The sequence below is a fragment of the Podarcis filfolensis genome, assembly GCF_964270895.1.
Source record: "Podarcis filfolensis genome assembly, chromosome: 5".
NCBI lineage: Eukaryota > Metazoa > Chordata > Lepidosauria > Squamata > Lacertidae > Podarcis > Podarcis filfolensis.
Window position 1 is genome coordinate 62785311 of NC_139608.1, and position 15867 is coordinate 62801177.

General features: G+C 39.1%; 1 protein-coding gene across 9 annotated transcripts in view; it reads left to right on the forward strand.

The window, feature by feature from the left end:
- Nucleotides 1–15867, forward strand: part of PLCE1 (phospholipase C epsilon 1) — a 125938-nt gene that overhangs the window by 53138 nt on the left and 56933 nt on the right. For 8 of the 9 annotated variants that reach the window (XM_083614024.1, XM_083614023.1, XM_083614020.1 and 5 more), the window contains one exon: nt 6134–6416. In XM_083614024.1, coding sequence (XP_083470150.1) covers nt 6134–6416 — 283 coding nt within the window. Of the gene's footprint in view, nt 1–6133; nt 6417–9384; nt 9520–15867 lie in introns of those variants that run through there. The other variant, XM_083614027.1, reaches the window with a different exon arrangement.

Genomic DNA, 15867 nt, shown 5'->3' on the forward strand with positions numbered 1-15867 from the left:
AATTGTAAGTGTTTACTCAAACCCTGCAAGTGAGTCCACTTCTTTACAATGTTTCTTAGGTACAACATAAATGGTTCCCAGTCTTTTAAAAAGTCTCTATTGTCCTTGTCTCTAAGTCTTTCAGTTAACTTCACCTTTTTGGCATACTCCATCAGTTTTTATTGCCATTTTTTAGATAGATAATACTTTATTCGGCTATAAGCCCACAAGGTAAAACCAATCAATAAATAAAATAGCATTTTACATTCTAAAATATCAACTAAAATATTTCAACGCATAATCTCCTTCACGTTACATACAATCTCTAGATGTACCATATTGTGGCCTTGAATATAAAGATGGTGGATAGAGTTTACTAGATTTTTAATAGTCATGCAGCATTCCATGAAGTCTTTTATATGAAAGAACTGAATTCAGGAATCTGGCAACCTGTAATGTTCTATAAGAGTCAATGTCTTGGAGTAGGTAGGCTAGATGTAATTCAGGTGGTTTAGCAACAGTTTCCAAAATGATTGAACTCAGAATCCTTGATCGAGGAACAATATATAAAGGACAATTAAACAAGATATGATAAAGGGATTCTATTGATTTGTTGTCACATGCGCATAAAACAGAGGTTTTACCGTTGGAAAATCTATTGCTCAGCACATTTGAGGGGAACACATTAAATCTGGCTCTAACAAAAGCGAATCTATGCGACACAACCGATAAGGTAGACAGATATCGAGGTATCTGGGACATAAATGTAATGCCCTGATTTATCGGGGAACATGTACCTCCACCTGTAGTAAGATTTTGTTGCAAATCAACCTCCTCCAATCTTTGTTTGATGACCTTTTTTGCAGTAATTAGATCTAATTTTAGTATATCGGAAGGAGAGATTCCATAAGACAACATTTTGGAATGGATTTTTGTTGCCCATGGGCTGGTAAATTCATCTCCCCAAAGGCACTGAATAAGATGGTAATTGGGCAATTTATGCCAAAGGGACAGCCAGTAATTAAAGGCATGTCTCCACATCAGGATCTCTAAGGAGGGGGTCTTAAGTTCTAGGCGAATAGCCGAGTTGCTTACACAGGAGGATTGAAGGGTCAGTTAAGATAAAATATAAAGGATTAAAAGAAGATTAAAAGAAATCCGAAGAGCACCGGTAAGCGCGTCTTACCTCGGCGCCATCTTGCTCCTCCTCTGTTGTGCTTTTTCATTATTGCCATTCTTCTTTAGTTGGTATCTCGTCGTCTTTCCATTTTGGGGCTAGCAATATTCTAGCCACTGTTGCAGCATACATAAAAAGTTCCCTCTCTTCTTTTGGCAGATCTTGACCTGTAATGCCTAGCAAAAAGGCTTCTGGTCTTTTAACAAAGGTTGTCTTAAACATTCATTTCATTTCATTATAAATCATTTCCCAATGATTTTTAATTATTTTACAATTCCACCACATATGAAAAAATGTGCCTTCTTTTTCTTTACACTTCCAACACTTACTGCAGCCAGCCTGACTTATATTCTAACACTTGCTAAATCCACAGGTTCAGTGTCTGGCATCCTGCTTAATACTCCAAACCTTAATTAAATTCTAACACTTACTGGACCCAGGAATTTGGGGGAATCTGGCACCCACAAACTTATAACAATATTTTCATTTGCAATACCTTATAAGAAAGGTTTTTTATTTTGTTTTGTTTAAAGATGAAATAAACTTCCTTAAGAATAATGACATTCAGGTTGACTTAAATGGAGCCTAACGAACTACATGTTGCATGTGAATGCATGCAGTTAAAACCATTGTCCCTCTTTTATTCCAGGAAAAGCTTTCATGGGGCCAAGCAATTTGAAGATAAGCAGCAATAGTGATAGTGGGGACTTGATGCTATTCCTTTTCCAAATCCGCTTCAATCTACTTTCTTCCTGCATGGGGTTCAAAACACATGTTTGGGAAAGGAAGGAATTTGAGGAAATGTCTTGAAGCAAGGAGAGAATGATTATTATTTTTTGCTGTTTTGTTAGATAATCCCATTTGAAAGTGTGTTTTTGTGGTGAAGGTGGGTTTCATTTTGTTTAAACATGTCTGCATGAAATGTGCAGTTAGATCTTTGGAGAACACTATATCCTTGTTCTATATCTTTTGCTCCCTAGCCAGATAATGTATGGAAATAATTTGTATTTTTCTCTCTGATGAAAGTAGCCCCCTTGCCCATCGTTTGCAATTCCTTCCAGAATTCTAGCATTGACTCTCATCTGGTGACTCTTATCTTTATTCTTGGCATTTATGTAGCACTTTAGATTCTTGGCTCATCGCTGACACTGCCAACCACTATTCTGTCCCAGTTCCTTATAGTTTTTCTTACAGTAACGGAGAGTGATGAGTGCATGTGTGCTGAAGTTGGCCTGGAAACATGCCAGGCAACAGTTTATTGAAATATATATAATCTCTCCTCTGAAACTCACATGGCTATATGGTTAAACACTGTCAAGTAAAATATACTTTTCTTTCTTTACTTACACTTGTCATTTTCTTTGGACATCAGGTTCCAGAAGAGCATGTGCTTCATTTACCTGTCTCTAACCTACATCTCTGCATATAATTGAGCGGAGTTCTAGTACACTATTTTGAAAACAGTTGGTGAAATGCGCATTTTTGGAGACAGTTAAGTGCCCCAATGTCTCCTTCCATGCACTAGAGATTAACATTATTATTCTTTATATCATCTTTGCAGCAAGCCACTGTCGCCTCTCTCTCCAAACAAAAGGTTTCTTTGTTTTAGCAGTTAAGAAAAACTTGAATGCAGCATAAGCAACAGATATCAACTTCATTAAAAGGTTTTGGAAAGCAACTACCGCCGTTAGAAATTATTTTTGCTAGCCAAATACTTTCAGAGAAAAGAAGACTTCTTATGCAAGTAACAGAGGTATACTAGGGATGTTTGATTGAATGTAAATACAGCAAAAAGGATGGTGAGATGAAGACTGCTGCATAGTTAAATGCTGGGGCATTTTGCATACTTTCACCACTGTTTGCCATTGTGCAGCTGATAACGGGAAAGATACCATCCCCCCATGTATTTCAGATTTTTAGAAACATACTTGTCCGTTTTAAAACAGCTGCACTGCTCCTTCTTTCTGAGCATAATCTGGAGTGCTGGTGTTTTTGTTTGTTTTTTGCTCTTAGGAACCTTGGTGCCTTTTCCTGACACGTATTAAGATCTTCCTCTGCCTTCCATACCCCTGAAAGTGAGGTGGAATGTGACTGGATTTAGTGCTCTCCTCTTTTTTTGGTAGTGGCACACCAGCTTTGGAATGCCCTTCCCAGGATGGTTTTCCTGGTCCTGAACGTGTTGTCTTTTCAACCCAAGCTGAACTACACACTTTTATTTCTCTGAGTCTTTTGTTTTATTGAGGTGTTTAGTTTGGTTCTGATTTTATTTCTACTGTTTTATCTTTTAAAATGATGATTTTATGATTTGCTCTATTTTCTTTTAAAACCATATGCCACATTGAGCATTCAGATCGGTTGGCATCTGTCTGTCTTGGGAGACAATGGAGTGCACCTTTGGGAGTGAAGTCAAACTGTTGGATGCTTGCAGCACCAGCTGTGGCTGTAGAGACCGATAAGGGAGAGACATTTTTTGTTGCAGCTGGGGCTGATGAAGGTGTCCAGTCCTGCTGTTGCAGATACACCATGGCATTTCCTCTCTCTGTGCTCCTCCCAGCAGTCCTTCCTCCTCATTTGAATGGGGCTGGGACAAGAGCAAGACCCAGATCAGAGGGGAGGAATTGAATACAGTCTGTGGGCTGGATCTTTCCCTCTCTCCACAGGTCATTGTGGGCTCACTATGTTGTCATGTGACCCTGTTTTCTTTTGCCCACATGGTTTCAAACTATAGTGGGAAAGGCTCAGCATTTTTCAGGCACCACCAACAAGAATGAGCCGGTTGTCATACTTGCAAAGCCAAGACCCTTTGCAAGTGCTGCTGTGGTCATCAATGCTTGCAAAGGCATGGGTTTGGAAGCACCAACAGTCACAGCACTTTGGGCCTTGTTGCAAGTCACAGAGCTTTGCAGGAGCCACCTATCAGCTGATTGGCAGGCCCTGCAACCGCTGTAGGAGCTGCGTCACACCTGATGTCACAATGCTTGCAGGGATGGAGGACCAATTGCTATGGTCTACTCTTAAAGGCTGATGAATCCAGAAGGTTCCCTGAGGTCCCTGGGGGCTTTTCCTACATGTTTAGCTGGCCATTTTGTGGAAGCTCTAGTCACAGTCAGGGATAGGCTTAGTCTGTTGGTGCAATCCTCCTGAAACGTCTTTGACCCAATTGTAAAGTCAGCTGCCTGATATTCTGGAAAGCTGATGACAACTGGACTATAGTGCAGGGAGTGGAAAGGGAATAGGGGAAACTTGTAATGAGTGCTACCAGAGACAAATAAAAAACAATTGTAGGGATTCCGTGGCAATGAAAAAGAAACGTACTTCCCTGCCAGCAGAACACTTTTGAGCAATGAAGAACTTTTTGTATAAAGGTCTAGAGATAACCAAGTGTTAAGAGTCCTCAGAGGATCACTGCGACCAGTTTTCATTGCATTTTGTAGATAAATCACTCATGTTGGCTCCAACTTGGATGCCACAGTTTTGGCAGAGTCAGAGATGGATGTAGCCAGGACATGGGTGTCGTTTGTGCAGCCTTACGATGTGGACAAGCTGCTTGGAGCCTTCAGCTTGTTCTCTTAATTCTTTTTCTTATACCTGTATGGCTGTGCTATATTGAAAAGAAGTAAGTGTAATAGAAGTGTTTAGAACTACTTTTCTTATTATTGTGATTACGTTGTATATAGTTCTAAATTATTTAAAATGTTGGAAGCCACCATGGGAAAATACTGTTGCTCTACAATTGACTTACACCCTATGTATTATCTTGTAGTAATTAAGAATATGATTGATTCTGCTGGTTGATTTCTGCTCTGCAGAAAAAAGATAATCTTTAAAGGTCAGGTTGTCTCAACCTTATGTGTCACAAATGCTGTCTTCCGGCTTACTAAATAACAGTATCTAGGGGTGACTTTGCAAATACATTCTGAATTATTTATTTTATAAAGAATGAAGGGTCTTGTGGCTCCTTGAAGACTAAAAGTATATATGGTGTACTGTGGGCTTTAGTGGGCCACAGCCCATTTAAACAAAATACACAATATGCTATCCTTAGTTGGCAAATCAATTCTGTCTGTCAGACAATGGAAGGAAGCAGGACTTACAGAAATTGTTGACTTTATACATTAACAAATGCACTAATTACCAGTTCTTGAAATATACCATAAATGATATAAACTAGTATGTTGAAATGCACAAGTTGAAGGAATAGCACTCCTCTGTTGTGAAACCCTTCTATCGGAAGCAATTTAGGATTTTAGGTTTTGTTTTTTAAGCCTAGGGTTTTTGAGACACTAGGAGGAGTTCAGGCCTCTAGATTCAACAAGAGCATGGTGTGTCATTTTAGAGACTACACCCTTAAAAACGCCCAGTGCCATTAAGTCCCATGACAGCTAGCTGTGTTAAAAAGGACAAAACAAGTGGCCATTCATTCAAGTCCCCAGAATCCTGTCGCTAAAATCATTTACCTGGCTTGTTACTTAGTCAATGTGAAGCCCTTCCTCAGATCCATGCACAGGTTTCCTGTTCCCTCCTGCACTCTTCCAAACTCCTTGTTGCTACTTTCAGAAGTCTCAACAGTTCTGTCACATCCTGTTTTTCTGTTCTTACCTCTTGTAACATCTACTCCTCCTACTCGACTCCTCTCAGCATCTCACAGGTATGTTCAGAGAGACTACTTCCTCAAACAACTCTATCTGTTCTCTCCTGATGTTTGTTTATGCTGGGATTTTTTCCTTCCGCCACCTCTCCCTTTCTTCAAATCCTCCTTTAAAACCCACTATTTGCTACAGAGAGACCACCTCAGTCTAATGTCTCTGCAACAATTCTTTTCATTTAATTTCATTTTCAGCCGTGATCAGATAACCTTTGATTCAAATAATGTTTTAGTGTAATACATAAGATCAGCATTTTAATTTGTTCTTCTACCAAGTGTTCTTCCACCAAGTGCTAAATTAATTTCTCTCTCTCTCTTTTTGTGTTTCACAGATCTTCAGGTCAGTAAAAGGAACAGAAGACTCTTCAGAATATTTTTGCTACCCTTTGAGGGAACCACTAACACCTCAACACCATGCAGACTGGTGCTGCAGAGGCAACGGCCCTTGCGTAACACCATGTTTTCAAAGAGCTCCTGAATACCGTGCTACTTTACGAAGGACTTCCCTTTCCAATTTTATCACTGGTGCTCTACTAGAAGCAACCACATCACTGGGAGCTAGAAGTGGTACTCTAAATATTTTAGGAGGATCAACTGGAAAGACCATGCTAAAAGGTAATTAAGGGAAGTTTAATCATCTTTGACAGTGTGGCAGTGGGGAGCTCCTATGGCCTCAAATTCTTCTCCAAATTGGAGATGATAAACTTATTGGACTGATTGTATGCTCTCCCCAAGTTCTAAGAATTCAAAATAACATTGTATATATTTAAATAATTCCATGTGTGTTAAATCAGTGGGTCAGATCCAGACTTAGTCATGCTTAGAGTAATCCCATTGATTTCAGTGAGTCTACTCTTAAGCAGTAGATCCAAAGTTTTTATTTCGCTTACATGGGAGGCAAAGGCTTTCACATTCCAGAATTAAGATTGTATAATTCTCTGCTTACAAAGATTCTACTTTTTTGTAGTTTTATTTTATTTTAATTGGACTCTTGAAGTGGGTTTTTTTGGGGGGAAGACAAGAAATGCTCAGTACACTAGCATAAGCATCGCATGCAAAGGCTGAGTTGACATAATCAGATAATGTCCATTGATTACCGTTTAGCAGGCAGCTTGATATGGGTTTTTTGCTTTTGTGCTCTGCAGTCAGTTCCTTAATGACCCCAAACATATTGCACATGCATTAAGCTAAAAGTCCATGGGTGAACTATCCTGGTTTCTATATAGGGCATGTCATGCCATTGCATTGTTGAGTAGGTTAGAAGTGCGTAGGTGTACATCTAGAATTTCTTGCTTTTAAAGGATTGTAAAACACTTTAGATTATAATGTCAACACACCACTATATAAAGATACTGTGTTTCAAATATGCTTACATTAGGTGAAGTAGTGGGGTTAGAGCAGGCCTTAATGAGTTTGGAGTTAAAGAACAGAGCAGGTCATAACTGTTTTGGATACACTCAAAATATATTCCTGTCTCTGTATCAAATAGCGAAGATTGTTTATGTTCCTGAATGTTAACGGGTCTTTTGTCAAAAGATTTATAAAAACAGGGATCAAATAAATACATTTTCCATTTTTAGTGCATAGATTGTTAACAGGAAGCTGTGATGGATAAATATTGTTATATTTAAGTATCTCTGTTGTAGATGGCTGAATGCATTGATGTACAAAATGACCTAGATATACTTTGCTCTTTACTCTTTGTTTTGTGGAAGAAATATGTGGCTTACTAAGGCTTGAACTACAGATTACATGGCTAAGCTATGTATCCATACCTTGACTGCGGCTTTTGCACTGCAAAGGAGGCAATCTGTGGGGAAAACTAGTGGGTGAATAATGCTTCTTACATTATTCCCCAATTTGCTACAGCTTCTCCATCTGCTCCTCCTGCACCTTCTCTCCCCCACCCCCCTGCCTTGATTTTGCAATAGAAACACAGGTCTAGAACCCTGGAAGTGCAAGAGAGGCAGGGGAATTGTTAAGCCATCCTTTCCTGCTGTTTATTGCACACAAATTGCCCCCCTTCTGACAGCAGATAAGCAGGATCTGGGCTCTGGCAACATGACTGTCATCTGTTTCTGAGCTTCTTTCTGCCCTTCCATTTCACTTTCCACACTCAAATCTCCTCTCTTAATATTGGCTCTACAAATCAATGATTCTATGACCTCAAGAATCTATCATGCACTTGTTTAGCATATTAAAAATGGAAGATTTAACTTAATAAATATTTCTTATGTAGTGATATGCTTTTTTGCTGTTTCCTAACCCTATGATCAAAGGAAGTGATTATCTCTTTCTAGATATGGGGATAATCTGATAAGGAGGGAAATCAGGCTCCAAACTGCTGCACTCGGGCGCTGCATATCATTTATTTCAGTATTTTGGGGTGGCTGGCTTCAATCATCACTTTCTGTTACTTCCATTTTAATGGCTACTAATTCCTCATTTGTTTTCCAGCCATGCTCATAACTATTTCTGGTGTGCTCCTGAATGGAGGAACGGATATATGCACACAACTATTTGCATGAATGCCCTGTCAGTACTTAATTGGTGTAATAGAATCAACAAATTAGAAAGGGAATACCTACTAGTATGAATGGAAAAGACTGAAGTTGCTTCTTATATACAGATTCAAATATGTGCAGATGTGCACTCCTCTGGTCTAATTCCAAAGGGGGGTGGGAATGCATTAACAGTTAAATAATATCCTATGTGAACAAGCCCTAAAATTAATGATGTATTGTGTGAACCTCTGCAACTCTCCTTTATGAGACTTTGTTTATCTTCATATGTTTTAAAGCTTTTTTTCATAAACCAGTAATGGAATACTTGATAAAATAACTCTGTACTCATGGAAACTAGCCTCCCTTTTTCAAACACAGAAATAACATTATGAATGCTGATTTAAACCAATTTACCAGTACTGTATGTATTAGATGTGAAATAATTATTTTGACTGAGGGTTGGATAAGCTGTGTCCAGTGGTGATCAGCCAGAGATGGTGGAAGCTGTAATTAAGCAACATATTGAAGTCTACAGGTTAGGACACCCCCAGGTTAAAAAAATTATATTACCTGCATGTTAAGATCAATTTAGTATTATTGATTACAAGGTGTGCAGTTCCAAGACATGCTCTGGAGCACAATCCTATACATGTTTACTCAGAAGTATGTCCCATTCAATTCAGTGACTTACTCCCAGGTAAGTTGATACTGTATAAGATTGCAGTCTAAGTCCCATTGATTTCCATGAGGTGTCAGTGTTCTTATTTTGTGTGTGTGACTAAGACACTAATCTGACACACACTTACCTGGGAGTAGTCTCATTGTAGTCACTGGAGCGTGCTACTGATTGGGCATGTATATTCAATCGTACTGTCAAACAGGTTTACAAATACTTTGACTTGGATTTCTTGTAGATTGGATTGCTCCTCTTAGTAGGAATGTCTACCTGTCCTTAAATGTAAAATACCTCCCGTTGGATTCTTAGCGTTTTAGTTTTTATCTGGGAAGTGAGTAACCTGACCTTTCCGCATGTCTTCTTTGTGGCTTAAACAAAGCATGCTAGTTGTGCATTTTGACAGTTCGTAGTTTCAGACTGAGCAGCTGTTCCTGACAGCTAGGACAAACAAGTGCAGTGTGTGATATTCTTCTGCTTTTGAAAGTATCGGTCCTTCTGGAATTTTAGAAGGAAATCAAAAGAGCAACTCTGTTTACTGGTAAGCTATGGCCTATATGCCGCTGACTTTTAAATTTAAAAAAAAAAAAAAGTTTCTGAGATGGAGATAAGAGGAGGTTGTTTTTACTGTCATGTACTGTGACCTGGGTACAGGTTTCCTTTATTAACCATGGAAAGGAACACCTGACATATAGATACAGCATTTGCTTTTTCTTAGTTGCCTGTTAGCGAATTCATGGTTTTCTGATCACAGCCTTTATGCTTAAACAACAAGCAAACCTGTGACACTTGCACCTAATATAGGTAAACATTGAAATGCATGAGCCTAAACATTCCTCTACTAAACAAGTGTAATGTTGTTTAGCCATTTTCTACGGGTGTCGCTAACTCTCACTGGATGTTTCGTTCAGAAAATCGAGTTAACAGATAAAACATGTTCTCTCTGCTAACAAGCAAATGTTATTTGGAATAATTTGCAAGTATTTAATCCCAGGGGCTGACTTGTACAGTCGCAGTTGACTTCAAAACTAGGGAAGGGTGATTTTGTCATTTTCAGTTTCTCGTTTTTCTGATCTTAAGTTCAGTTCTCCATGTTTCCATATCAATTTGCAAATTCTTTTTCTAAGAAGTTCCCATATAAATCCTTCACCATTTTAGCATGAATTTCTCCTAATATGCACATTTTTTCCTGTGCAGTTTTGCCCAGCATATACATTTGCAAGCAATTTTCTCTAATACAATGCATTTTATGCACACTTTACTTTGTATATGCATTTTGGTACATATTACTTGGTTGGAGAACAACATTGCAAAATTCAGTCTACATATTTCAGTCTACATATTGTTTCAGGAAGTGAGAATTGGATATATTTGCCTTAAGTATGAACTGAATCAAATTTCTCTCTATTTCACACTGCTACAATTCTTAGTGACACATTTCCACTCCCTTAATATCTTGTTTGTTGTGGTGTGGGCACAAATGTTAACATTTGTGAGTAATGCAAGCCTTAAGAATAATGGGTTTAGATATCACTTGAAGCATTCCTTCTGTTACAATCATTGCCCAGTTCAGATGTTTCCAGTCCTTCAAGTCATGTTTGAAGGTAGTCTCATGGAGCCACGAATTCTCCCACATGCCGGATAATTTCTGTTTGGCTCTAACCATAATTTGCTCCATTTGGACATCATTGGTTATGTAAGCTGTGGAAGGGGGAAGGGAAGGGAAGCAGGAGTGAATGGGGGAATATCTGATCCTGCAGCATGGTCTTGAACATCCAAACCATGCCCTGGAGGATCAGGATCAAGATGACTGCATTGAGTCACTAAGCTCAATTACATAGCTGTTGTATTACAGAATTACTGGCACTGTCTTTGGGATTCCAGAAAGATGGCTAATAATAGCTGTCCGGTTTTAATACTTGAATGGCATGATATAATACTTATATAATATCACAAACAGATGTCATTGTGATAGGAGATCATAAAAGTTAGGCTAATTTTAATTGCCCTATGGTTTGTGATTAATTTTTCACATTTGTGTGCACAGGAAACGTCATCTTAAATGGGAAAGCTAAATCCTATTTATTATTTTCTTTTCACTAGTGCAATAATAACCTTAGTAGTAACCTACTTCCATTAGAAACATCTGAAAACATTTTATTGTATGTTTACTCTATTTAAACTTTGTGAATTGCCCTGATAATTTTATATTGGAAGGCAGTATAAAAATCTGATAAATAAAACAAAACTAAAGCATTTTGTTTTCCAGTAAAATAGTCCCCACATCATTTGAAATGCCAATATAATATTCCACTTTACTCAGTGGGGGCAAGCTCACATTGCACATTACATTGCTTGTAACGGTGCCCCAACATTTTTCTTAAAGTAAAATAACATTATGAGAAGAGGATGCACAGGAGAAATGTGGTAGAGGAGTCTGTCCAAACCCACTGTTTCTCTGCTTCAAGTGCCGCATACAACAAGCATTTATTTACCCTTGCAGGATTCAGAATGAGTAGTAGTCAAATTTCTTCAGTATAAAAGTTTTGGTTCCCATTCAAGGAATAGACCTAAATCAGCTGTGAACAGATCCGAGGAAGCAGGAACAAAACAAGGAAGAGCTCGTGGGCCCGCAGCCGTTTAAATGTGACTAAACCACGCCCCTCACCCAGCCGGATTGGCTGGCTGGGAGGCATGACGGGGGCCCAGGACTCCAGTGACGCAGGGGGCCTGGCCATGCCCCCCCCCCTGTGAGCTCGGGAAGCGATTTCCGCTCACAATCCTTCCCCTCTGGGAAGAGGAGAGGCTCTGTAAACAGAAGCCCTGCTGAATTAATAAAGAAGTTAAAACAACAAAAAAAATTTTTTTCTTTCCAGTAGCACTTCCCACCCACTCTATTTTGTGGAACACCTTGGAAACGACAGAAAATCACCAACTATTGAAAATTACTTTTGTTTTGGCACTGATGAAGTCAGTAAAATTAACAAAAGGAAGCTACACTGTTTGGTTTCTGTACAACAGCCTCTTAAAATACACCATGCACATGCAGAGCAGGCACATGTTTGTGGTTGTTCCAAATTGGTGCCATGACAAAGGAAATGGGGGGTGGAGAAGAGACAGCAGAGGTCAGTAGAAGAAGCTAGCAGAAATAGTTTTTTGGGAAGGGAGACTTCAATTCCTAAATTTGTTTTTGTGAGTATGCTCAAAGACTTGAAGCAGGTAGAACACACCTTCATCTAGTTAGTTCTTTTTGAGTGACGTATATTGACCGGCTGTGGGACCAGATCTTGAATTCTAGCCCTGGTGAGCCCCTTGACTGATGTACTTTCCGCATCCTGTTAGGAGATAAACAAAAATTCAGGATATAAGGATGAAGTTGCTTGAGGGTGGGGTGTTCAGCTTTCTGCATCCTAGAGCCCCATAGAAACAGAGACACTGTTGAAACAGATACACTCTTGATTATTATTAACATTAATTTTTGGTGAGGTACCGTATTTTTCACTCTATAACACGCACCCGACCATAACACGCACATAGTTTTTAGAGGAGGAAAACAAGGAAAAAAATTATTCTAAACGAAACAGTGGATGTATGATTTTTGTGGTTCATGCTGTGGCCACAGACATGTGATCTGACGGTGAGTTTGGGGTAGTCCAATGCAAAAATCCTGAGGATCCATGTGGATCCACGCTTTGTAACCACGTTTTTGCACCACTGCGGCCCCAAGCAACAGTGGGTGCGTGATTTTTTTGGTGCAAGCTGTAGCCATGGACATGCTATGTGATCTGATGGTGAATTTGGGGTGACCCAGTGCAAAAATCCTGAGGATCCATGTGGATCCCTGCTTTGTAACCAGGCTCTCTGTCCCTCTCTTCTCCCCACTCAATGGCTCTTCTCCCGCTTTGCTGTTTCAAAGCGAGCAAAGCGAGCCACGGAGGAGGGAAGGAAGGGGAACCATGGATCCTCTGCTCACGACTGCAGCAGATCTCCCCGCCATCCGTAGGCATTCGCTCCATAACACGCACAGACATTTCCCCTTACTTTCTAGGAGGAAAAAAGTGAGTGTTATGGAGCAAAAAATACGGTAAGTTGTTGCAGCACCTTTCAGAAACACCCTATAAATCAGAGTTGACTAATCTCCAGTTTAGGGGCCATAACCGTAAGCCAATGCCAAGTGACCTTCAAAGAAAGTGCAGGATTGCCTTTCCAGCTTTGTATTATATCACTGAGTTTTCCCAAGATGTTTTGTTCATATAATAGGCACTATATCACATCATTTATAAAATGGGGTCACAAAACAATTTAGCAAAGCAATTTTCAACTCTGCAGGAAGAGCCTGACTTTTACCATTACTTGTTTTTTTAGAGTGTGATTGCTATTACCACACTGCTGTGCCTCATTATCTCTGACTGTTGTATTGAGCAATTTTTAAATAATTGAAAAATGTTAAATCTGGGTCACAATTCTACAAGCTTCATCTGCACTGCTTTGGTTTAAAATTAGAAGCAATTATGTCGAGAACATCTAGGTTAGAGTTATTATAGCAGGAAACAATGCTGAAACCAAAGTTCCGGTTAAATATACTAGGTTTCTGAAAATGCTATTACAATTTCTTGAAATGTCCAACTCTCATGATCTGAAACGTGTGACCAATGTACTTCACTAAATACAACGGTAACACATGGTGATGTGTTCAGGGTAAAAAGAAAAGAAAAAAACAACCATTGATGAACTAGATTTTTTAATGTAAAGATTGTAAGAAATAGCGAATTCCTCTGTTGATATATAGAGCAGCCTTTGCCAATCTGGCTGGTGTTCACCAGATGTTTTGGACTACAAGTCTCCATCAACGCCAGCCAGCAACTGGAGGCCACCAGCCAAGTTTATGAAGGCTAATGTATAGGAATAAGTAAAACCCTGATGTGCAGTCATTATTAGCGAACACAGACATGAAGTAGGAGGGGAAATGACAGAACAGAGATGCAGTATTGAGAACCTAGCTTACAAGAAAAAAGACAAGAAAAATGAAAAAAAATCTTGGCTCACACTCCCTTGTGTGTTTTAAAAAAATTCCCAGGCTTTCATACAGAGGGAAACTTATATAAATTACATACAAATTCTCCAGCCACAAAAATGACAAGAGAGCTGAACTAAAGAATGAGGCCAGCCAAAAAAAGGTTTTTTTTAATCCTCCATTGTGCCTTTTTTTTGGGGGGGAGGGGGTAACTAGCAATTATAAGCCTGAGACACATTCATCCTATGGGATTTCTCAGATAACATGATAATGTGTAAGTTATGTGGATACTTTAAAAAGGCAAGGACATTAAACCATTGCTTTCTGACTGAGGGTTAGGCAAGCATGGACTAATTGCAACTTGCTGGCCGACTGATTCAGAACAGTCCAAGCGACAACTTATCTGAGGTAAATTTTCTTTGTTTTTAGATGGCATGATTAGACCTAAGAGTTAGTTATGAGAGCAAATATCCCTCCCTCCCTACAGTCCTCACTTGAGAGAAGTTATTTTATAGTGTATCAGACTGGAACAACCTGTTTGTCCCCAGTATGTCTATGAAGACTAACATTAAAAACAAGCAAAATCCCGGCTTTCTTAATACAAAACATCAGGCTGTTCTTGGCGAGATTACTTTCTTATGCATTTCATTCAGAATTAGTCTTCTTTAATCTTTGCACAGCCTGCAAAGCATAAGTAATTTTTTTTAAAAAATTGCAGTAGCATCTTGAAGAAACATAACTTTAAAGCATGAAAATGAAAGGTGGTGTACCCTCAGTTCTGCTGGCATGCCAGGACTTCCATGTCCTCTACTCCGGCAACTGTGGAACTGATTTGGAGGGCATGTTGTGGGTTGGAGGAGATGAGAGTCTATAGCATGCACAGAAGTCCATTGCACCAGCAGAGCTGTAGCCCTGGGTTCCAGCAGCAAAGCTTGCTTTTCTCATATTTTCAACAGATTAATACAGTGTCTTGTTAATGATAAACATTGCAGATTGTGAGAAGTATAAAGGAAGATCTTACTGGAAGATTTAGGCAGACAAATCTGATGTAGCATAGAACATTTCAGGGAAGAATAGTGTTACAAGGCCATAAACCCATATCTTACAGGTATATCACTAGTATTAGGATCTTTACTGGACGGTTTTGTAAAATAGACTATATTGCAGTGAACCAAATTACCTTATTGGTGTTGCAGAATTCAGCAATGACCCAGAAAGGTCAATAGGAGTGTGCTTGGTTTGGAGAATTAACAAAAGTCACACAGTTTGTATAAGTTGAATGCTTATTTATAAAATTAGCTTAAAAGAAAAATGAAGGGCTTTGCAGCTTGACATGCAAATATAAAAGTATGTGATGCAAAAATTATGAGCAGTCTCAAGAGGCAAGTGAGATTTGAAAAATAAGAGAGGCAGAAAAAGTCATACTGGCTAAAGAGCACACAAATTGTAGCTAGCCTTTATCAAGACCAACCAAGATTTCACAAAGTTGGGAGCAAGATTGTGAGCAACAATGTAGAAAAAAGCTATGGATGATGTGGTTGCCAAAATGGAGTGCAGAATTAATTAGTTATGGAAATGTCATTAGATTAGCCCCTCTAGATACCCTAAATATAGGGGTTTTTTGGGGGGGTATCATTTAAACATGATAATGGTTTCTCAGTGACTGTGAGCATTTACCTTGAGCCCGTGGCACAAGTGGTGCCAGTTAGTTGTATGGGTACCACTTTGGTGAAGGACATCGGTTGCCTCCAATTTTGTTTTTCAACCAGAAATGTTCCTATTGTAAAAGCAAACACTAATCCTTTAAATGGAAGCGGCCATAATACAGATTACAAGGCATATTATAAAAGAAAAGCCTAGGGGAAACAAACTGGA